This window comes from Bos taurus, chromosome 8, assembly GCF_002263795.3.
Source record: "Bos taurus isolate L1 Dominette 01449 registration number 42190680 breed Hereford chromosome 8, ARS-UCD2.0, whole genome shotgun sequence".
NCBI classification, from domain to species: Eukaryota; Metazoa; Chordata; class Mammalia; order Artiodactyla; family Bovidae; genus Bos; species Bos taurus.
Window position 1 is genome coordinate 8,474,138 of NC_037335.1, and position 22,942 is coordinate 8,497,079.

Below are 22,942 nucleotides of genomic sequence, written 5' to 3' on the forward strand. Positions count from 1 at the left end.
CTGGTGGGCTGCAGTCTATGGGGTCGCTAAGAGTCGGACACGACTGAGCGACTTCACTTTCACTTTCATGCATTGGAGAAAGAAATGGCAACCCACTCCAGTGTTCTTGCCTGGAGAATCCCAGGGACGGCGGAGCCTGGTGGGCTGCCGTCTATGGGGTCGCACAGAGTTGGACACGACTGAAGCGACTTAGCAGCAGCAGCAGCATCGCCATCATCTAAAGTGTTCTTCATAAAGTATTTTTCTTGAACAGGTAAAAAAGAAAAAAGTATACCTTAACCCTGAGTTCCTTCCTGCCTTTGGTTGTTCCATGGCCTGCTATACAAAGTAAGGCCATCATCAGCCACATCCTTGGAAGCTTGTTAGAAATACAGAATCTCTGGCCCCATTCAACCTGCTGAGCCAGAAACTGCATTTCAACAAGATTCCCAGGTGATTTACTCGCACTTTAAAGTTTGGGAAGCCCTGCTCTAAGCAAGTCTGCAATGAGACTAAAGAATAGAATGGAATGTCTCACACTGTCACCTTCTTTTTACTTATTTATTTATATTTTTTAGTATAAATTTATTTATTTTAATTGGAGGTTAATTACTTTACAATATTGTATTGGTTTTGCCATACATTGACATGAATCCGCCACGGGTGTACACGTGTTCCCCATCCTGAACCCCCCTCCCGCCTCCCTCCCCATCCCATCCCTCTGGGTCATCCCAGTGCACCAGCCCCAAGCATCCTGTGTCATGCAACAAACCTGGACTGGCGATTCGTTTCACATATGATAATATACATATTTCAATGCCATTCCTCCAAATCATCCCCCCTCTCCCTCTCCCACAGAGTCCAAAAGACTGTTCTATACATCTGTGTCTCTTTTGCTGTCTCGCATACAGGGTTATCTTTACCATCTTTCTAAATTCCATATATATGTGTTAGTATACTGTATTGGTGTTTTTCTTTCTGGCTTACTACACTCTGTATAATAGGCTCCAGTTTCATCCACCTCATTAGAACTGATTCAAATGTATTCTTTTTATTGGCTGAGTAATACTCCATTGTGTATATGTACCACAGCTTTCTTATCCATTCATCTGCTGGTGGACAGCTAGGTTGCTTCCATGTCCTGGCTATTACAAACAGTGCTGCAATGAACATTGGGGTACATGTGTCTCTTTAAATTCTGGTTTCCTCAGTGTGTATGCCCAGCAACAAGTGGTGCTGGGAAAACTGGTCAACCACTTGTAAAAGAATAAAACTAGAGCACTTTCTGACACCATACACAAAAATAAACTCAAAACGGATTAAAGATCTAAACCTAAGACCAGAAACTATAAAACTCCTAGAGGAAAACATAGGCAAAACACTCTCCGACATAAATCACAGCAGGATCCTCTATGACTCACCTCCCAGAATATTGGAAATAAAAGGAAAAATAAACAAATGGGACCTAATTAAAATTAAAAGCTTCTGCACAACAAAGGAAACTATAAGCAAGGTGAAAAGACAGCCTTCGGAATGGGAGAAAATAATAGCAAATGAAGCAACAAAGAATTAAGCTCAAAAATATACAAGCAACTCCTGCAGCTCAATTCCAGAAAAATAAACGACCCAATCAAAAAATGGGCCAAAGAACTAAACAGATATTTCTCCAAAGAAGACATACAGATGGCTAACAAACACATGAAAAGATGCTCAACATCACTCATTATCAGAGAAATGCAAATCAAAACCACAATGAGGTACCATTTCTCACCAAAATGGCTGCGATCCAAAAGTCTACAAGAAATAAATGCTGGAGAGGGTGTGGAGAAAATCGAACCCTCTTATACTGTTGGTGGAAATGCAAACTAGTACAGCCACTATGGGGAACAGTATAGAGATTTCTTAAAAAACTGGAACTAGAACTGTCACCTTCTTTTTAAAAGTGCAGTATCTACTGAAAAATAGTTAAAGTGTTACTTTCTCAGTCGAGTCCAACTCTTCGCGACTCCATGCCCTGACTATAGCCCACCTCTGTTCATGGAATTCTCTAGGCAAGAATATTGGAGTGGGTAGCCATTCCCTTCTCCAGAGGATCTTCCCCACAGAGGGATGAAGTCGAGTCTTCTGCCTTGTAGGCATTTTCTTTACCGTCTGAACCACCAGAACTTCCAGCTGACAATTTAAAAATATCAAGGTTCTGTAATTAAAAAAAAAAAACACACCCAAACTTATAACGGTTCTTTTTAGTGGATGTTCCTCATAGATATACACAGACACACGGAACGCTGAAGTTGAAACAAGCCTTGGAAACCATTAGCCTACCCAGTATCCTCCCAAAGGCAGAGTGCTATGCTGCCCGCACCCCGCCCACTCGCCGCCGCGCGGTTCAGGAGCCAGTCGCGCCTCGCTTACGTCATCAGAGTGCGCCCCCCGCCGCTGCCGTTTCCCCGGCGTGCGAGTCCGGTAGTTTCAGCTTCTCCTCTTATCTGCCCTGCGGTAATTGCTGTCGTTCAGGTCCCGAGATCCGCAGCGTCACAGGCTCGGCGACATGTCGATGCTGGCTGAGCGTGAGTGTTGGGCGCGGAGGTTTGATCGGGCCCGAGGGTGAAGGTTCCGGGTGACCCGGTGGCCGGCGGCGCGCAGTGGGCTGGAGGGGGCCGGGGGACGGCGTCCTGGAAACCCATCCTCGGCTCTTCCTGGCTGCCGCGGAGATTTCCCAGCTCAGCCTTCCTCCAAAGTTAGCTACAGGTGTGCTGATGAGACCGAGTGTCCACTTGGGACGCTTGTCTTCGCTCTCAAACCTGCACACGTGGGCGGTGGGTTCCAGTGAGGGGTCAGGACTCTGGTTTTGGGAACCTGAACTCTTACTTCCCCAGGCCTCAGCGTCCTCTGGCTAAAAAGAAGTTGTTGGGCCAGCAGTGAAACCCCGTCTTTGAAGATGTATTGAATCAAGAAAAAGAAAAGCCAAGAGCTTAGAAGCAGTAAACACTGGAAGTTCGTGTTTTTTAGGGGAGGCAGGGCTAATGAGTGATTCTAAATGTTATCGTGGTGGTTGTGACTTTGGTAGTTGGAATTAGTAACAGCCTTTTTTGAGAGGTGGGTTGGCCGCAACGCCCGCGGTGCTTGGGTTTGCCTTTGACATTCACTATTATTTTGTGAAGTTCGTCAATTTCCTTCCTTTGGACCGGCTTTTTAACTTTTGAATGGGACCTGTAGTTAAGGCTACCGGCCACCAGAGGGCAGTCATGGTTTGGTCCTGAAAAGCCGGCCGGTCCCTTTGAAAGTGTTTAGTGAACAAGAACCAGAAACAGCTTAACAGACCAACAGCAACTACACAGGGACTCCATGAAATAAATGCTGTCGGCATCCTCTCATCTAAAGAGGTGGAGGAATGGGAGCACGAAACTAAGTGGGTAAGACACCATTCAAATTTTACAGGGGCAGAAGTTGAGATTCAGAGGAAAATAATTCACCCCAAGTCATTGAGGTAGAAAGTGACAAAATCGATCTAGTTGTCGCTGTTTCTTTACATTCTTGTCACTAGGGTCAGCAGACTACTATTGTTTTTTAAATAAGGACTTACGGAACGGAGTATGTATGTGTTCGTGTGACCCTGTGGGCCCTGTTTCTTCATCTGTATAACCAGCGTGGCTAAATCTCTTCTGGTTTTAATATTCTCTGATGTACACTTAGTTCAGCATGTACGTGGAAACATTAGTACTAGTTCTGCTGTTCATTTATGTCTCTTTCCGTGATCAGTTTCTCTGTGGCTATTAAAAACATCTTTGATTACGGTCATCACTAGGTTGTCTTAAAAAAGTCAATGAGAATGCTGAATGTGAAATAGTTCAAAGTATGGATGCGTGGTGCCATCTGTGGACATCAGAAATTCAGACTGCAGGATTTCAAGAGAGTATTTTCAGTTCTCCCCCCAACCCCGTGTCTCCAGATTTTCAAATCTTTGGCATAATAATAGATAACAGGGGGTTGGCCCAAAAGTTCACTCAAGTGTTTTCCACACCCTATACTTTGGCCAACCCAATATTTTGTGTTGCCTTTTAATATGATTTAGTAAATTAGTAGCATCCCCTGTGATTAGACACTTAGGACTGGTGTTCTTGTTTTAGAAGTGAGAAAGCAGAAGCTTAGAGAAATCCCAGCCCGCCATTTCACTACCCAGCAATTATTTTCTCTGATCGTTTATACAATTGTAATAATTCTGTAGATACAGTTTTGTAACCTACTTTTTTCCGCTGATTAACCTTAATATTTTCACTTCAGTAAGTATGCTGTTTCCTTTGTTTTCCCTTGCCATATGGACTAGATTGTGTTCTCTTTTATCTTCCCAGGCATCTATTCCTGTTTTAAAAATCTAGTAGTTTTCTTTATGTTTCTCAAAAACATCCTTTATCCTGCATTTCTCTAATTGTCAAATATATTTTATTGATTTTCCCCTATTTAAGGTAAGAAATCTAGCCTACCGAAACATAAGAGAAAAATTTCATTTATCATGCTCACTTCTCAGTCTTTAATTTGGAGTCTTAGACCCACGTTTTATTAGGACCAGTTTTTGACACTTGCAATTATTACATTTTCTAATCAAATGACAGTGCTATCATTAACAGATTTTAATGGTCATCGCATTACAATTTTATACTGCTGTTTCCTTAATCTTGACTCTATGTCAAGATTAATCTATGCCTTAATCTATGTCTCAAAAAATGTTTTAATAAGAATACATGGATGGAGGATATATTTTTTGAGGTCTTGAATATCTGCAAGTGTCTTTGGGCGAAAAAAAAAAAAAAGACAAAACTTTGCCCCTGGCTCTTGGCTCTCAACACACTTCTCAGGGTAAGCTGAATCCTGGCATAAACTTTGTGGTCCTGGGCGTGGAGTGATTAGACCTGGCACCTCTTGTGTGCAGGGTTGTTTGTTGGGGTTACCCTGAAAATGTCTGGCTAGATCTCCATGTAGGAGGAGTCCCTGCCAGAGGATGGTTACCCCCTTCACCCCAAAGAGTGATTCTGCAGATTCAGGACACTCTGTCCTGAGTCCTCCCCTGCATTTAACATCCTTACTTGGGAAACACTACCCTACTCCATTGCTTTCCAGGTGGTACACTGGTAAAGAATCTGCCTGCAGTGCAGGAGACACAAGAGATGCAGGTTTGATCCTTGGGTTGGGAAGATCGCCTGGAGAGGAAAATGGCAACCTACCCCAGTATTCTTGCCTGGGAAATCCACTGGACAGAGGAGCCTGGCGGGCTACAGTCCATGGGGTTGCACAGAATTGGACACGACTGAGCGCATATGTGTGCACTCTGTTGGTTGGAGATACCTGCCATTTCCCTGGGGAAGAAAAGCTGACCTCAGCCGACTCTCCAGTCTCTTGTGCCAGCATTATAGTATATGCGTTTGTGACATAAACTGTATGCCGTCTTTATTGCAGAGGGTGGGCACAGTCATTCTCAAAAATGTCTCTTTCACACAAGCCCCAGTCAGAGACCCCTGGCCGACGCTAGTTTGGAGACATGCGCTCCAACATGCACCCAGAAGCAGCCTTGCAGAGAGAGCCCTAGTTAGCCAGGCTCATCTCATATGCTGTTCACTAGCAGAGGCGACATGAGGCTGTGTATTTACTAAGATAAGTAAAGTGGTAACTAGTCACCTTAGTAGCATTTTGGGGTCCCCCTTTCCCTGTGAAACATGATACATCTGAGCCTAGCTCATTTTCCTTTTTAAGTGCTCTTTTTCTGCCTGCGTGCCTGTAAAGGTTTACCTGTTTTTGCTACAGTGTGGATGGTTAAGGATCTCTGTATTGGTTTTACCTGCAGTGAATCAATTAGGACACTGCTGAGGCATGAGCCGCTGTTGGTACTCTGCTTCCAGTGGTGCACCAGGTACATGATGATGACATTTGACCTCCAGATTTCCCACTTGGCCACCGTTTACTTTTGGGTTTCATATGCTTGTGTAGGAAACTTCTGGAGTCCTTTTTCTCTGCTGTAATTTTCCTTAAAAGTGTAGTGGTAAGTTTGAGTTTCTAATGGTCAGTTAGCTATATACATTAAAAAACAAAAACAACTTGTAGGGACTCAAAGCAGTTTCCTCAATTCAGTTATCTTCCTTGTTTCCTTTCCCCCTTTTCTTGTTGCCTTTCTTTTTCCTTCCCTCCTTTTTTTTTTGTTTCTCAGTCATTCATATATTCATTATGTTTTTCCTGAATGCCTGCTATGGGCAAATGCAGTGAAGCATAAGAAAGAATAAGAACATGGGTGTGAGCATTAAAGAGCTTATGGCATAGCAGCATACATGAGAGAGGGATATAAACAACTGTAATACAGAGGAGTGTTAAATAAATGCCAAAGAAAAGAAACAGGGAATTTATCGTGTGAGTTCCGAGAAGGGGTCACATATGGCTGTAGGGAGTTTCAGTGAGATTAGTTATCTGTAGGTCTCGATTAGTATCTGTAGGTTGATTCTCCCCAAGGTCATGACAGTTGTGTGCTATGGATTAAGAATGTGAGCTTTGGAGTTGGTAGGACCTTGGTTTGTATAAAGACTCTGGTCCTTGCTTGGGGGTATTAGGCACATGCCTCCTGAAGGCCTCAGATTTTCTCATCTGAAAAGTAGAGATCAGACTGCCTCCCCTCATTGGGTTACTGTGGAAGCTGAGAGTACATGGATGCATTTGGCACTTAGCGTGTGTGTGATGACTGCTGATGGTGACCTTGGTGTCACGGGTGCCTTACATCGCTGCCAATTGCTGAATGGAAGGCCCAATTGATGGTACGTCATGTATTTCGATTTGTCACATTTGAAACATTTTTATTTCACTTTTCCAAGATCAATTTGTATGTTCAGATTATAGAATGTTTGGGGAAGCCAGGATAAATGATCCAAGCTGATACTGTGTTCCAGTGGATGACGAATCTGATGCTATGCTATGCTAAGTCACTTCAGTCGTGTCCGACTCTGTGTAACCCCATAGACGGCAGCTACCAGGCTCCCCCGTCCCTGGGATTCTCCAGGCAAGAACACTGGAGTGGGTTGCCATTTCCTTCTCCAATGCAGGAAAGTGAAAAGTGAAAGCGAAGTAGCTCAGTCGTGTCCGACTCTTAGCGACCCCATGGACTGCAGCCTACCAGGCTCCTCCATCCATGGGATTTTCCAGGCAAGAGTACTGGAGTGGGGTGCCATTGCCTTCTCTGGCCGAATCTGATATCTATATCTAATAAAACAGTGTATGTTGCATCTATAGAAGTATCGTGTGTATGCCATAGGTATGTGTGTGTTTGTGAGGTGTTTTCTGGGTTTGAAAGATAAGCTGCTGATGCGATACTTTGTCATTGACAGGTCGGCGGAAGCAGAAGTGGGCTGTGGATCCAAGAAACACTGCGTGGAGTAATGATGACTCCAAGTTTGGCCAGAGGATGCTAGAGAAGATGGGGTGGTCTAAAGGAAAGGTATCTTGAAGAAGAGCAAAGGAATTGGAGCCATGCAGAGAGATTATAGATCAGGAAAATATATCTTTCTTAGGAGGCTGGGAGAAATTTGTTTTGGATCAATAAGTGATTTTGGAAAAATAACTAACTTTTAAAGACATTGCGATAGTAAAATTAGAATTGAACATAAATGCCAGCTGTCTTTGTTTATTGTTTAACCTGCTCTGATTTTCGTAGATGGTGCCTTTTAGTTGGTTGCATTTGGAATCACACTTAATCATCAGAGTTTTATGTTGCTTAAAGTTTTATTCACCCTTATAACTGGACTACACATTTTCTCCTTTTCCTCACATTTCATTTATTCCTTACTCAAATAGGGCTTCTGCTGACATCTCTATACTTAAACAATTATTGCTAAGGTCTTTAAAGATCTTGTTTCCAAACCCAATGGATCCTTTTTTGGTTCTCACATCACTTTATCCCTTAGCAGCATTGAATGTCATCGACTACCCCTGCTTGGCTTCCACAATACTGCCCTCTGTCCTGGTTTTCCCCTCTGCTTTACCAACCACCCTGAGATGTGTTGCTGGCTTTTCCTCCTCTAGACTCTTGAGCTTTGGAATTCCTTGGGGTTCAGCCCCAGGCCCTTTTCTGTCCTCAGCTTGGGTGAGCTCATTCATTCCATGCCATGCTTTGAATTACCTAAATTCTGAGAGTTGTCACTTTTCTATATCTAGTCCAGATTCAGGTCTGTCCTTTGAGCTCCAAAGTTATAAATTCATCAGCCTGCTTGGCATTTTTACTTGAGTTAGCATCTTAAGTCGATTATTTTTATTGTAAAACTTTTTGATCGCTCCCAAATCTTTTTCTTCTCAAGTTTTCCTCATTTTTGCCAATATGCCCCGTCAAGGGTTTATTTAGTTAAGCCAGAAACCTGGCAGTGGTGCTTGGTTCCACCACCTCACTCACTTCCTGCCCCTCCGGTCATCGTTCCTCTCTACAGGCCCTGTCCTGGACCAGCCACCACCACTGCCTGTCCTGATCAGCACAGCAGCCTCTCAGCTGCTTCCCTGCCTCCCTTCTTTTCCTTCTCTGGGCCATTTGCCTTACAGCAGCCATTGTGAGCTTTTAGAATATAGAAATTAGATCATGTCATTCCTTTGCTTAAAAGCTCAGTGATTTCCCGTTGTTCTAAAGAAATAAAATCTGGAAATCCCATGGCAGTCCTTGATTAGGACTCGCACTTTCACTGTCAGGGGGCACGGGTTCAATCCCGGTCTGGGGAACTAAGATCCTGCAAGCCATGGGGCATGGCCAAAAAAACAACAACAGTAGAATCCAAATTCCTCCTATAATGTCCAAGATCCTTGAGATGTGGTCCCTTTATATCTCTTTTTTTTTTCTCCATCCACTGTATTAGAGCCACCTTGGGTGACTTTTAGTACACTAAGTGCTCAGGGACAAATGAGTGTTAATGATGCGGGGGACTTGGGATCCCCTTCTTCAGGGTTGTTTTGTAGAATTATTTAATGGCAAGTGCCACGGACTTGTAATGCCTCTGATGGGCTTCTGTTAGTTTGGTAGTAGCATTCTGCTTTTGCGCATCAAGAAAAGGCATGTTCTTTTTAGTTTTTCCATGGTCTTTAAAGTGAGCCTCAGGTTGAAGAATTGGCATTCCCTGGTGGCTCAGATGGTAAAGTGTCTGCTTGCAATGCAGGAGACCCGGGTTCAATCCCTGGGTTGGGAAGATCCCCTGGAGAAGGAAATGGCAACCCACTTCAGTACTCTTGCCTGGAAAATCCCATGGACAGAGGAGCCTGGTAGGCTGCAGTCCATGGGGTCGCAGAGAGTCAGACACAACTGAGCGACTTCACTTTCACTGTGAGTGCAGGGCTTCCCAGGTGGCGCTAGTGGGAAAGAACTCGCCTGCCCATGCCGGTGACATAAGAGACACAGATCTGATATCTGGGTCAAAAGATCCCCTGGAGGAGGTCATGGCAACCCACTCCAGGATTCTCGCCTGGAGAATCCCACGGACAGAGGAGCCTGGGGGGCTACAGCCTACAGGTTCTCAAAGAGTTGGATGCGACTGAAGCGACTTAGCCCAGCACAACACTGTAAGTGCCTCCTTGGTGTTACAGACATATCTTGAAAGACTCCACCAGACTATCCTCTTTGAGCACAAAGGTAAAGCCTCCTAATGTGAGTGATGAATCAGTTAATGAAGGAAGAGAGAGGTAATTTCTTTTTCTACCTGATGAAAATGCTAACTCTGTTTATGTTTAATCTCCACAGGGTTTAGGGGCTCAGGAGCAAGGAGCCACTGATCATATTAAAGTTCAAGTCAAAAATAACCACCTGGGACTAGGAGCTACTATCAATAACGAAGTGAGCAACAGTGTGTCTGCTGGGGGGTTTCCTTGCATCGTTGTTATTTTTGTCAGTGTAAAAAAAAAAAAATTAATCCAGTCAAATTGATTGATCAGTTTTAAGCTATTCAAGAATGTACAGTCCATGTTTTGGATAACAAGCCAGTGACTAAGCTTCTGTGCATCATGTAACATGCAGTCATTTTGCCTTGTTGCTTATGCATAAAAGATTCCAAGTAGCCTTATTGCTGAACTTTGCAAAAAGTGTTGTGTGTTTTTTTTGCACTTCAGGACAGAGAGGAATTTTCTTCTTGACCTCTGTTGGAATATTAGATTATGTTGCTAAAATTGGTGGCATTTTGTTTCAGAAATACTGCAAGAGAATACCGTTCTTTTCTTGTCCCATTGTCTGTTTCTGACTGTTGGTGTATAGCAGTTGAGATAAGTTACATTTCCTAGTAAACACTAACACTTTGCAAATATGACTCTGTAATTAAAAGTTCATGGCTTGCCCTGCCTTTCATTTTTAGTATCGTTGCTCACTTTAGAAAGCATCTGAACTGAAAGCCTTGTTCATACATTTTTGCAGCCAACAGAATCTGGTAGAAAATCTGAGGAATGACTTTAGGTGAACTGGATTACTTTGCTTTGTTCAGGTGCTCTGAGTGGTGGGCTGAGCAGCTAAGATTGTTTGGGCTAACAGCTGAAAGCTTAAACCAAAAGGAAGAGTTTATACATTCATCAAATCATCATGTTGTACACCTAAAACTAATACAATGTTTTTTGTCAGTTGTATCTCAATAAAACTGAAACAATTGCTGTAACCATCTGACAAAATCCAAGACCAGTACTTCAGAAGGTTCACAATGCACACACTTAGTAGTTGGAGTGCGTAGCAATATCTTCTGTATTTTCATCAATTAATAAACATACTGTGGACAATTTTTTAAAAAGAGTTTACATAATGTTGATTTTTGCAGGTAGCTTTTTAGAGGTGGATATACAGATATACTTAATTTTTTAGGAGAAGCATTGCCTATTCAATAGGCTTGAACATTTTCAAAGGTAAACATATTTAAGCATTCTTTGAAAAGTACCTATGAGGCAAATTCCTAAAGGGAAACCCTGCAAGTTGATATTATTCTGGAGATGCTCATTCTGTTTTAAAGTCAGATTCTCTTTATTATGATGAAGTTACTAACTGAGCACCTTATCAGTGGGTGCTAATTGATTTGGGGGACTTGGAGCCCTTCCCCCACCCTTCCCCAGTGGTGTTTTCTCAAATTGGGATGGGTGTAAGCAAATAGAATTGGCATATAGGCTCAAAAAAGCAAAGCAAAGAGCTCTCAAATCTATCCCTGTTTTTTTCCTTTAACCTACATAGTTTTCCCTTAGTGTGAAAAAAATCTTTGTTTTGCTTTATTTTAATATTTAACACAAAGGTTGCCTGCTGTTTATTTGACTATAAGTTGACTTGATAAGTTACCCACATTTGAAATCAGGGCTTAAGCTTCCAAGATGCTCAGGGGCTCAGTAGTAAGGGCAGGAGACTGAGATTTGATCCCTGGGCCGAGAAGATCGCCTGGAGAAGGAGATGGCAACCCACTCCAGTATGCTAGCCTGGGAAACCCCATGGACAGGGGAGCCTGGTGGTCTGCAGTCCATGGGGTCGAAAAAGAGTCGGACACAACAACAAATAGATAAATTACAGTTCAAGTTTATACTATTTCTTCTTCATTCAAATTTATAAAGTAATATTTTGGTGAAACATTTAAAAATTCACAGATTTCCTTGATTCCAATATATATCTTATCTCAGCATAGGTAGATAACAGGTTTGCCTCTAATTGATTTTTTGCTATTTTTCAGGATAACTGGATTGCTCATCAAGATGATTTTAACCAGCTTCTGGCCCAGTTGAACACTTGCCATGGGCAGGAAACAGCAGGTGGGGAAACCTTTGCTTTTTATCCATTAGACGCAACTGAGTGACTGAACTGAACTGAATCTCAATATAAAATATTTTTATCAACATTTTTTTTTTTTTACTGTTAGTGTCATATCTGAAAGTTAACTGCTTGTAGCTATCACAGATAGTCACTTCTGTTTACATTTCTGGGTACTCGCATTGAATTAACATTAGTCGTAAGCGGAGGCTTTTTCTCCCCGTTAAGAGTTACTTGGTTTGCATTTCTCTGCTGCAGTTCCCTTACCCGGCCTTACAGTGTCCGGGGTCCTGCAATTCAGGCCTTTTGCATCTTCCATCTGCACTCTCTTATTACGCCATCCGGTCTCCCAGGGCAATGTGGTGACCATTGCCACACTTCTCTCTACTGCTTCACCCTCTCTCCTGAACCCCAGACTTGTATTGAGCCCGCTGCTCAGTATCTTCATCAGTTTCCTCAACTTCCAGACTTCAATTCTGCACCTCCCCAACTCCCGCCCTGTAAACTGCTGGACCCGCATACCCCACAACCTGTTTTATCCACCATCTTCCCCAGCTCAGTTGATGTCAGCTTCATGCTTCTGGTTGTTCCAGCGAAAGAACTGCTGTCGGTTCTGCCTCTAAAATATACGCAGACCCTGACTTCCTCTTGTCACCTACACTGTACCCAGCATGGTCTGAGCAGCTGGTATTTCCTGTGGATTATTGCAAGAGCCTGTAAAGCCTTTCTCAGGCATGGCACTGCTGATGTTTTGGGCCAGATCATTCTTTGCTGTGAGGCACGTCCTCTGCATTTAGGATGATTAGCAGCATCCTTGACTGCTATCCACTGGACACCATTTGCACCCTCTCCCTAGTTGTGACAAAAATATCTCCTGATATCACCAAATGTCCCCTGGGCACAATGCCCCAACTCTAAACTCCGTCCCCCCGTGGACTTACCTCAAGACCACTAGAGGGTGCTGTCTCCCTGTGATAGTTCAGTCGCTCAGTCGTGTCCGACTCTGTGACCCCATGAACTGCAGCACGCCAGGCCTCCCTGTCCATCACCAACTCCAGGAGCTCACTCAGACTCACGTCCATCGAGTCAGTGATGCCATCCAGCCATCTCATCCTCTGTCGTCCCCTTTTCCTCCTGCCCCCAATCCCTCCCAGCATCAGAGTCTTTTCCAATGAGTCAATTCTTCGCATGAGGTGGCCAAAGTACTGGAGTTTCAGCTTTAGCATCATTCCTTCCAAAGAAATCCCAGGGCTGATCTCCTTCAGAATGGACCGGTTGGATCTCCTTGCAGTCCAAGGGACTCTCAAGAGTCTTCTCCAACACCACAGTTCAAAAGCATCAATTCTTCGGCGCTCAGACTTCTTCACAGTCCAACTCTCACATCCATACATGACCACAGGAAAAACCATAGCCTTGACTAGACGAACCTTTGTTGGCAAAGTAAAGTTTCTGCTTTTAAATATGCTATCTAGGTTGGTCATAACTTTTCTTCCAAGGAGTAAGTGTCTTTTAATTTCATGGCTGCAATCACCATCTGCACTGATTTTGGAGCCCAAAAAGATAAAGTCTGACACTGTTTCCACTGTTTCCCCATCTATTTCCCATGAAGTGATGGGACCAGATGCCATGATCTTTGTTTTCTGAATGTTGAGCTTTAAGCCAACATTTTCAGTCTCCACTTTCACCTTCATCAAGAGGCTTTTTAGTTCCTCTTCACTTTCTGCCATAAGGGTGGTGTCATCTGCATATCTGAGATTATTGATATTTCTCCCGGCAATCTTGATTCCAGCTTGTGCTTCTTCCAGCCCAGCGTTTCTCATGAGTACTCTGCATTTAAGTTAAATAAGCAGGGTGACAATACACAGCCTTGAAGTACTCCTTTTCCTATTTGGAACCAGTCTGTTGTTCCATGTCCAGTTCTAACTGTGGCTTCCTGACCTGCATATAGGTTTCTCAAGAGGCAGGTCAGGTGGTCTGGTATTCCCATCTCTTTCAGAATTTTCCACAGTTTATTGTGATCCATACAGTCAAAGGCTTTGGCATAGTCAATAAAGCAGAAATAGATGTTTTTCTGGCACTCTCTTGCTTTTTCCATGATCCAGTAGAAAATTGCCATTGGCAATTTTATCTCTCGTTCCTCTGCCTTTTCTAAAACCAGCTTGAACATCTGCAAGTTCACGGTTCACATACTGCTGAAGCCTGGCTTGGAGAATTTTCAGTGTTACTTTAGTAGCGTGTGAGATGAGTGCAATTGTGCAGTAGTTTGAGCATTCTTTGGCGTTGCCTTTCTTTGGGATTGGAATGAAAACTGACCTTTTCCAGTCCTGTGGCCACTGCTGAGTTTTCCAAATTTGCTGACATATTGAGTGCAGCACTTTCACAGCATCATCTTCCAGAATTTGAAATAGCTCAACTGGAATTCCATCACCTCCACTAGCTTTGCTCGTAGTGATGCTTTCTAAGGCCCACTTGACTTCACATTCCAGGATGTCTGGCTCTAGGTCAGTGATCACACCATCGTGATTATCTGGGTATGAAGATCTTTTTTGTACAGTTCTTCTGTGTATTATTGCCACCTCTTAATATCTTCTTCTTCTGTTAGGTCCATACCATTTCTGTCCTTTATCGAGCCCATCTTTGCATGAAATGTTCCCTTGGTATCTCTAATTTTCTTGAAGAGATCTCTAGTCTTTCCCATTCTGTTCTTTTCCTCTATTTCTTTGCATTGATCCCTGAGGAAAGCTTTCTTATCTCTCCTTGCTATTCTTTGGAACTCTGCATTCAGATGCTTATATCTTTCCTTTTCTCCTTTGCTTTTTGCTTCTCTTCTTTTCACAGGTATTTGTAAGGCCTCCCCAGACAGCCATTTTGCTTTTTTGCATTTCTTTTCCATGAGGATGGTCTTGATCCCTGTCTCCTGTACAATGTCACGAACCTCTGTCCATAGTTCATCAGGCACTCTGTCTATCAGATCTAGTCCCTTAAATCTATTTCTCACTTCCACTGTCTAATCATAAGGGATTTGATTTAGTTCATACCTGAATGGTCTAGTGGTTTTCCCTATTTTCTTCAATTTAAGTCTGAATTTGGCAATAAGGAACTCATGATCTGAGCCACAGTCAGGTCCTGGTCTTGTTTTTGCTGACTGTATAGAGCTTCTCTATCTTTGGCTGCAAAGAATATAATCAGTCTGATTTTGGTGTTGACCATCTGGTGATGTCCATGTGTAGAGTCTTCTCTTGCGTTGTTGGAAGAGGGTGTTTGCTATGACCAGTGCGTTCTCTTGGCAAAATTCTATTAGCCTTTGCCCTGCTTCATTCCATATCCTAAGGCCAAATATGCCTGTTACTCTAGGTGTTTCTTGACTTCCTACTTTTGCATTCCAGTCCCCTATAATGAAAAGGACATCTTTTTTGGGTGTTAGTTCTAAAAGGTCTTGTAGGTCTTCATAGAACCGTTCAACTTCAGCTTCTTCAGCGTTACTGGTTGGGGTATAGACTTGGATTAATGTGATATTGAATGGTTTGCCTTGGAAACGAACAGAGATCATTCTTTCATTTTTGAGATTGCATCCAAGTACTGCATTTTGGACTCTTTTGTTGACCATGATGGCTACTCCATTTCTTCTAAGGGATTCCTGCCCGCAGTAGTAGATACAATGGTCATCTGAGTTAAATTCACCTTTCCAGTCCATTTGAGTTCGCTGATACCTGTCACACCGTATCCTGTGATAGGTACAGTGCTATTAGCTCTGTCTCCACGTTAGCTCAGTACAATTCAAACCAGGCCTTGCTAACTGCTAGTCCGAGTACTGAAAAGCCTTTAGAATATTCCTTTAAGGGAAAACTTGGCCAGGGCCCTGGAGAGCTGAGATCATTTTTCTGCCAAATCATCTTTGGTAAATACAGTATCTTCATCCAGATGAATTTTTGGTCATATTACTTGAATTAAAGCTGACAGGATAACCTGGTAACCTATTTTTCTGCTATAATATTTTTAGTTCTTTAAGATTGCTTACCTAATTACAGTTTGCCTTTCAACTAAACAGATTCCAAACTATTTTCTTCACAGAATCTTGCAAAAATTTTAGAAATAACCCTTACTTCTTTGTGGGACACAAGAAAACTCCATAGTCTTTACATTTTTATTTTTAAAAATTATCCTATCTCAAGTAGTTAACATATGACTCAGCTTGGCTTTTTGGTGGACTTACCTCATGGTTTTAAGAAATGCTTTTTACTTCTATCAGATATTTTGTTCCTTGTGATTTTAAATATTTTTGGAAATACATTGGGATGCTGATAGCCTGTCATCCACAAAGGTGGTTTAGGACAAGGATCTTCAAATTTTTTTGCTTCCAGAGCCTCTGAGGCAATTTGAAAAACAGTAAAAGACACTTACTCCTCGGAAGGAAAGTTATGACCAACCTAGATAGCATATTAAAAAGCAGAGACATTACTTTGCCAACAAAGGTCCGTCTAGTCAAGGCTATGGTTTTTCCAGTGGTCATGTATGGATGTGAGAGTTGGACTGTGAAGAAAGCTGAGCACCAGAGAATTGATGCTTTTGAACTGTGGTGTTGGAGAAGACTCTTGAGAGTCCCTTGGACTGCAAGGAGATCCAACCAGTGCATCCTAAAGGAAATCAGTCCTGGGTGTTCATTGGAAGGAGTGATGTTGAAGCTGAAACTCCAATACATTGGCCACCTGATGCGAAGAACTGACTCATTTGAAAAGACCCTGATGTTGGGAAAGATTGAGGGCAGGAGGAGAAAGGGACAACAGAGGATGAGATGGTTGGATGGCACCACTGACTCAATGGATGTGAGTTTGAGTGAACTCTGGGAGTTGGTGATGGACAGGGAGGCCTGGTGTGCTGTGATTCATGGGGTTGCCAAGAGTCAGACACGACTGAGCGATTGAACTGAACTGAACTGATACTGTCTCACATTTTTAGATTGATGTCTATAATGTTTTTCATCGTAGTTTTAAATAGTTGCAAAGAATGTGTATCTGGCCTATTTGGGAAATATCGACTTTTGAAAATAAGAGCTTTTCATCAGTCCCAAATGTGTTCAGTAGGTATTTAATACTAGAGCAATTTGATATCCATGGTCTTCTGTTTAGACATAGAAAAGCAAGTTCTTTAATACTCAGCAATATTATATTTTCTAGTTTCTTTTCCTCTGAAATAATTCCATTGTATATACCCCATGATATTTTGTATTAATATATTTTTTGCTTGAATTTTTAAAAACTCATCATCTTGTCTTGTTTTTCTGCTACAAAACAAATACATGTAAATTTTTGGTTTATTTCTAGTAACCTCAAGGCCTATGTGTAAATATTTTTCCTTTGGATTCAGTTGTCATTACTAATTAGTAGGTTATAACTAGCAAACTAGTATTTTTGTCATCTGATGCAAACGGACACCTCATTGGAAAAGACCCTGATGCTAGGAAAGATTGAGGGCAGAAAGGAAAGAAGGCATCAGAGGATGAGACAGCTGGACAGTATCACCGATGCAATGAACTTGAACTTGGGTAAACTCCGGGAGATGGTGAGGGAGAAAGGCCCAGCGTGCTGTCGTCCATGGGGTCGCAAAGAGTTGGACACGACTGGGTAACTGCACAACAATTAACAAAACCAGGAAATGCAAGTTTTGATAAATAGTTGTTAGAATGGTAAAACCTTTTTGGAACTGCCTCTCTTGATGAGATAGATAGGGTGGGGAGGGGACTGGCTTTGATGAAAGGACCCCTCCCTGACACCAGCTCTGCAGCTTGTTCCTTACTGATCCTGGTGCAAGGAGACCTGTGCTCCTCTGGTGTCAAGTGGGAGGAGGACCAGAGTGATGTATCTGCACAGGACAGAGCAGCTTTAGGTAAGCGTGCGTGTGGACAGGCAGGTAGAAACTGGTGCCCTAGGACGCGTCAGGGCTCAGGTTTGCTCTGGGAAGGTGGTGAGGCTCCCAGGAGGTTCTCCCCTCCCCTGAGTGTGAGCACAGCTCTGCGGCAACACAGTGCACAGGTTAAGGATGTGCACTGTCACATGTATCTGCCTGGCTCCCAGTTCCCTCATAGCCACCTCCTCAGTGGGTCTTACTTTACCCTCCATGCTTCAGTGTCCTGTGAGGTTGGTTTAATAATCATAGCAGCTATCTTCCAGGGTGGTTGTGAGATGAAATGCAGGAATGCATAGAAAGCTTAGCCCAACAGCTAGTACTTAAGAAGCTTTCCATTGGTAAAAACTACTTCAATCTGGTATGCTGCTTGGTGATTTGTGTTTGGAACATCCAAATTGAGAATGTAATGTGCTATATGAAGTTTTTTGCCTGCAAAAAGAGCAGGAGAAATTTACAGGTAGGATGTCTTTGAAAGAAGGTGCAAGTTGTTCTTGGAAAGTGATCATGGAGAATGTTTCAGGCTGTTGATGTGATTAAGCCGTGCTTAATCTGAAAGCTTGAAGCATCTACCTTTATGTTCGGAAACTTACTGTGTAATTTCCTGGGAAGAATTACAGTTAGTTAACATGTTTAATCATGTTAAACAAGCATGTGCTTGTTTTGCTTCAGTATTAAGGTGAAAATTTCTTTTTTTCTCCTTTCTCTAATCTCATCTTTATATATTTCCTTATGACATAACCATAGGAAAATTCAGTGTCTTTTCTACCTATGACATTCTCTTTCTGCTACTTGAATTTGACAAATAGATAAAGATAAGGGCATACAGGCAGCTCGTTAGAATCCTGTCACTGACTCTTACCCCAGATCTACTTGCTTTGATATTTCAGGTGAGGGACTACATTCTCCCCCACATTTTCCTCTTTCGTCAAAGGAATATAACCACATGATTTCATTCCTCAGCGATTTGTTTTTATTGTTGTTTTTACCCTGAAAGGTGAGCCTCCAGCTAAATCTGGAGTTTGAGGTGGTGGCTCAGACTCAGAGCATAGTGCCAGCTCTGCTCCTCATCTCATCTCTGACCTGTTTTTGGATTATCAATCTGTCTTACCTTTACTCACTTTCTAAAAGAAGTTTTTATTTTGAAACAATTTTAGGCTTACAGGAAATTGCAAAAATAGTTGTAGAAAGAGTCCTGAATACCTTTCATCCAGTTTCTCCAACGATGACATCTAATAGAGCCATAGCATGATATCAAAACTAGGAAACTGACACTGGTGTTGACTGTTAACTAGACCACAGTTCTTATTCAGTTTTCACCGGTATTTTGGGGTTTTTAGCCTTCATTTACTTGTGTGTGTGTAGTTCCAGTGCAGTTTTATCATATGTATGGATTCGTGTAGCTACCACCACATTCAAGATACGGAACCGCTTTGTCACCACAAAAGAGCTGCCTCACGCTGCCTTTCTGTATTTATACCCACCTTACCCCTCCAGCTTCCAAACTCCGCTTTCATCTTTGTCCCCGTTAAACCTTTCACTGTTCTCCATCTCTGTAGTTTTTCCTTTCCAGAATGTCTGAGTGGATCATTTAGTATGTAGATTGACTTTTTTCACTTAAGCATAACGCCCGTCAGTCGCCCGCCAGTGAAGTACATCCAGGTTGTCACACAGTATCAATATCTCCTTCCTCTTTATTGTGGAGTAATGTTCCCATAAAAGGGAGTACCAGAATTTGCTTAGCCATTCACCCATTGAAGGAATTTTGGTTTATTTCCAGTAACTTATTATCACAAATAAGACTGTCATGAACATTCATGCAGAGGTTTTGTGTGAACACAAATTTTCATTTCTCTTCCTCCAGGATGTTACAGATTTCTGGAGAATAGCCCTGCCTGATGGGTAGTACACAATTTAAGAATATTTCTAATCTTTGGTTACAGTTCAATAATAAATGATAAAGCTCCTAAGGATTTTATTTAGACAAGACCGTGTCACTGTAGGGGATTGAGAATGGAATGTGGAGAGTTTAATGAAATACTTTTCATCCTTTTTTTTTTTATAAGACTCCCCAGACAACAAGGAAAAGAAGTCTTTCAGTCTTGAAGAGAAGTCCAAAATCTCCAAAAACCGTGTTCACTATATGAAATTCACAAAAGGTAAAATCACACGTTTCTTTGTTTTAAATCTCTGTGTTCACATCTGGATTTCTTAGAGTATTTTTAGCTCTTCACCAGCATCACTTGTCTTATGTACAAAATGGAAAAGGAGGGACTCACTGACCGGCTTGATCCACAGCAGTGCTGAGGTGTCCGCACTTGTGAGTCACCGGGGGTCTTGTTAGAGTGAGGCAGACACAGCCTCACTCATGCCGAGGTGGGCCCCAGCTTTGCCCTTAGACTGCGTGCAAGTCCTCTGGCAAAGCTGAGCGTGGAAGTTAACATGCTATTAATATTTAGAGGAGAAGACAGACTTTTATGTGGCTAAATTTATCACTCAGTACTTTTAGTTACATTTCTCTTAGTTGCATTAAGCTTTTTTTAGAGTTTAATTTTGGTGTTGAAAAGCTTTTAAAATGGACCCATTTAGAGAATCACATAGAATCTATATGAGATTCATAAACATTCATGAAGTGGCCTCTATATTGAGTTCTCCAGTATGAAAGATCTCACTCCCGAGTTAACTCTTCTACTGTTCCACACCGTTTCTCTGTTTCATGGAGTGCGGACTTAACTGTTCCACGGTCACTGCAAAGGTAGTGTTAGAAAACTTGTCTTCCCCCATCGTCTCCTCCCGACTCCGGTTCCAGGGCTGTACGTGGTCAGTCGTGGGTGCAGCTGTCCTCTATAACCAGGAGGTGGCAGTCTTGTATTGGAAAGAAACCATTTAACTTGACCTCATCAACTCCCCAGATATTTTCCCATTGTCATGTATTAAGCATACTTCCCAGGTATAAACCCCTGTTTATCATATTAATATACTTAAAGTATAAGTATGATGATAATTATGTTATCTAGTCACCTTGTGATGGTTCATCTATGGAAGACTGGATGTATATTTCTACCTCTATATGGCAGGAAAAGCATATCTTTGCTTTAGTCTTGTTGACGTGATTGGGAATTCCCTGATTCCTAGAACCCCCTGAACGGCAGTAGGGAGCTGGAGTTCCCACTGCTCTAAACTCTTCATGGTGGTTCTCATTTGGAGCAGGACCCCACAAGGTAGACTGGGCTCGGTGTGACGGAGGGCTCATGGCAGAGCTGATTAGTTTTGGGGACATGTGCAGAGAGAGACTGGGGCTTCCCCCTTCCGTCTCCTAGCAGGCATGGTCATCTGGCTCATCATGTTAGCCCCTCGTCTTTCTCCCAGGGTAGAACCTTCTCTGTCATTCTCCGGTATGGCCCTAAGCAGAGCTTCTCTCCACTCCTGACCTGCTGCAGGACAGAAAACAGTCCTTGGTTGCCCATCAGTCCTTTCCAGGAGGGGCTAAATGGTCACTTCACCCCCATCCCTGAAATATCCTTCCTTTTCATTAGACCCTATAGGGGAAAAAAATAGATACAGGAGCAGGGTGCTTAGCAAACTAATGAAATTAAAAGTGCCCTGTGACTTTTGGATAGCATGGCAGCCTTTTAAGCTTTCACTTTTGCAACAGAATCTTCTTCTTATGGCAGCCTGCATGTGTGATTTCACCTGAAGCATTTGCTGAAGCCAGAATAAACCTCTTCGATCTACTTTAATCTGTGGATGCCGGGAGCGTCTTCTTTCTGTTTCTAGTTAAGCCATCCCCTTGCCAGTTCACCCTGTCAGCCTGCTTGGTGTGTTATTCCTTCTTTTTCTCTGTTTTGAAATGAAGTTTGTGGGACTTCCCTGGTGGTCCAGTGGTTAAGACTTCACTTTCCAATGCAGGGAGTGCAGGTTCATTCCCTGGTCAGGGAGTTAGGATCCCACATGCCTCAGGACCAAAAAACATAAAACCGAAGCAATATTGTAATGAGTTCAATTGAAGACTTAAAAAAAAATCTTAAAAATAAAATAATATGAGGTTTGCTTATTAATTAGCTTTGTTTGGGGAGAAGGGGGGCAATGGAATGCAGGGAAGATAATTCAAGATATATTACAAAGATAGAGAATGAGTGGGAAAACAGGGGAAAAGCAGAGTGGAAATCAGTAGAGAACACAGGAGGAGGCAGGAATCCAGGTAGTGAGGAAATAATCAGTTGCCATCTATTTTAACAGTCCACAGTGTAAATTTATTTTAAAGTGCTTTAATTTATTGAAAGAAGTCTCCCTTGTAGAGCAACTGTTGTCATTGAATGTGAATGATAAACTGTGTCTCCTCCACGGCAGACTATCTTAGGCCACAGGAACCTGGCTTCTGGCTGTGACTCTCAGACAAATCACTTAACCTCTTGCCTTCTGTCAGCCTCAGTCTCCTTTTTTTGTGAAATGAAAGATCTTTTTAAGTCATTGTTGAGTTCTAAAATAGGTTCTTTTTCAGAATTTATCAGAAATGATGCCATTATATGGAAATCATGGGTGTTCAGCATAATGGATGATAAGGATTTTAGCTCAGGGATCTGCTTTTACAGTAACTCACTCATTGGATGAGGAGGGTTCATATTATAGCTCCATCAATGGTCCAGAAACCCCAAACACGAGAAGGCAGCATTTTATTTAGCTCGGTGAGAAAAATGAAGATAAAAATTTCACTGCAGAGAGATTACAGCAGCGAACAGTATTGTAAAATTTGTTACTGCTTAAATATTGGCTGTAGCATTTTAGTTCTGATACATAATTATTCCTTTCTCTCATCCTAAGTTTATCATTTAAAGTCGACGTAATTTATTACATAATTTCAAGATGTTAATTTCATCCATATTTGTTTAAGGGCCTAAACTCAGTGGTGGTTTCTTTTAATCTAAAAAATGTTTGGTGAGGCTGTACCCACAGAGAAAAGAAAATTAGGGAAGATGGCAATTTCTCCAAAGCCACTTTTGATGTTTTTAATATTTAACAGGGCGAGGTTGTCCAGAAAGCCTGGCTTTTTGCTCCCAGTCGTGCGGTGGCTAAGTGGGTGGAAGGTTGTGTAGACAGCACTTGTGCAGCTTCGTTGTGTTTAGACTTCTTTTTCCTGTAACAATCTGTGATACTTCACTCCTTAAATAAGGAAAGTACTCGTACTCGTCTCGCGTGTCCTGGTGGTCAGCTGCTCGTCTGACACCGACTTTAGTGTCCTGGCAAGGCTGGCTCCCTGCAGCCAGACTCTGCTAGAGGTGGGTGTTCTCCTTCTTCTGGCTC

At 42.4% G+C, this 22,942-nt stretch overlaps 1 protein-coding gene across 1 annotated transcript in view; it reads left to right on the plus strand.

Annotated features, from left to right (window-relative positions):
• Positions 1–2,414: 2,414 nt before the first annotated feature.
• Positions 2,415–22,942, plus strand: part of PINX1 (PIN2 (TERF1) interacting telomerase inhibitor 1) — a 65,821-nt gene continuing 45,293 nt past the window's right edge. Inside the window, 5 exon segments of the mRNA NM_001034553.2 lie at positions 2,415–2,546; positions 7,338–7,447; positions 9,722–9,814; positions 11,664–11,742; positions 19,708–19,800. Of these exon segments, the coding sequence (NP_001029725.1) occupies positions 2,528–2,546; positions 7,338–7,447; positions 9,722–9,814; positions 11,664–11,742; positions 19,708–19,800 (394 nt within the window). The 5' untranslated portion in view covers positions 2,415–2,527.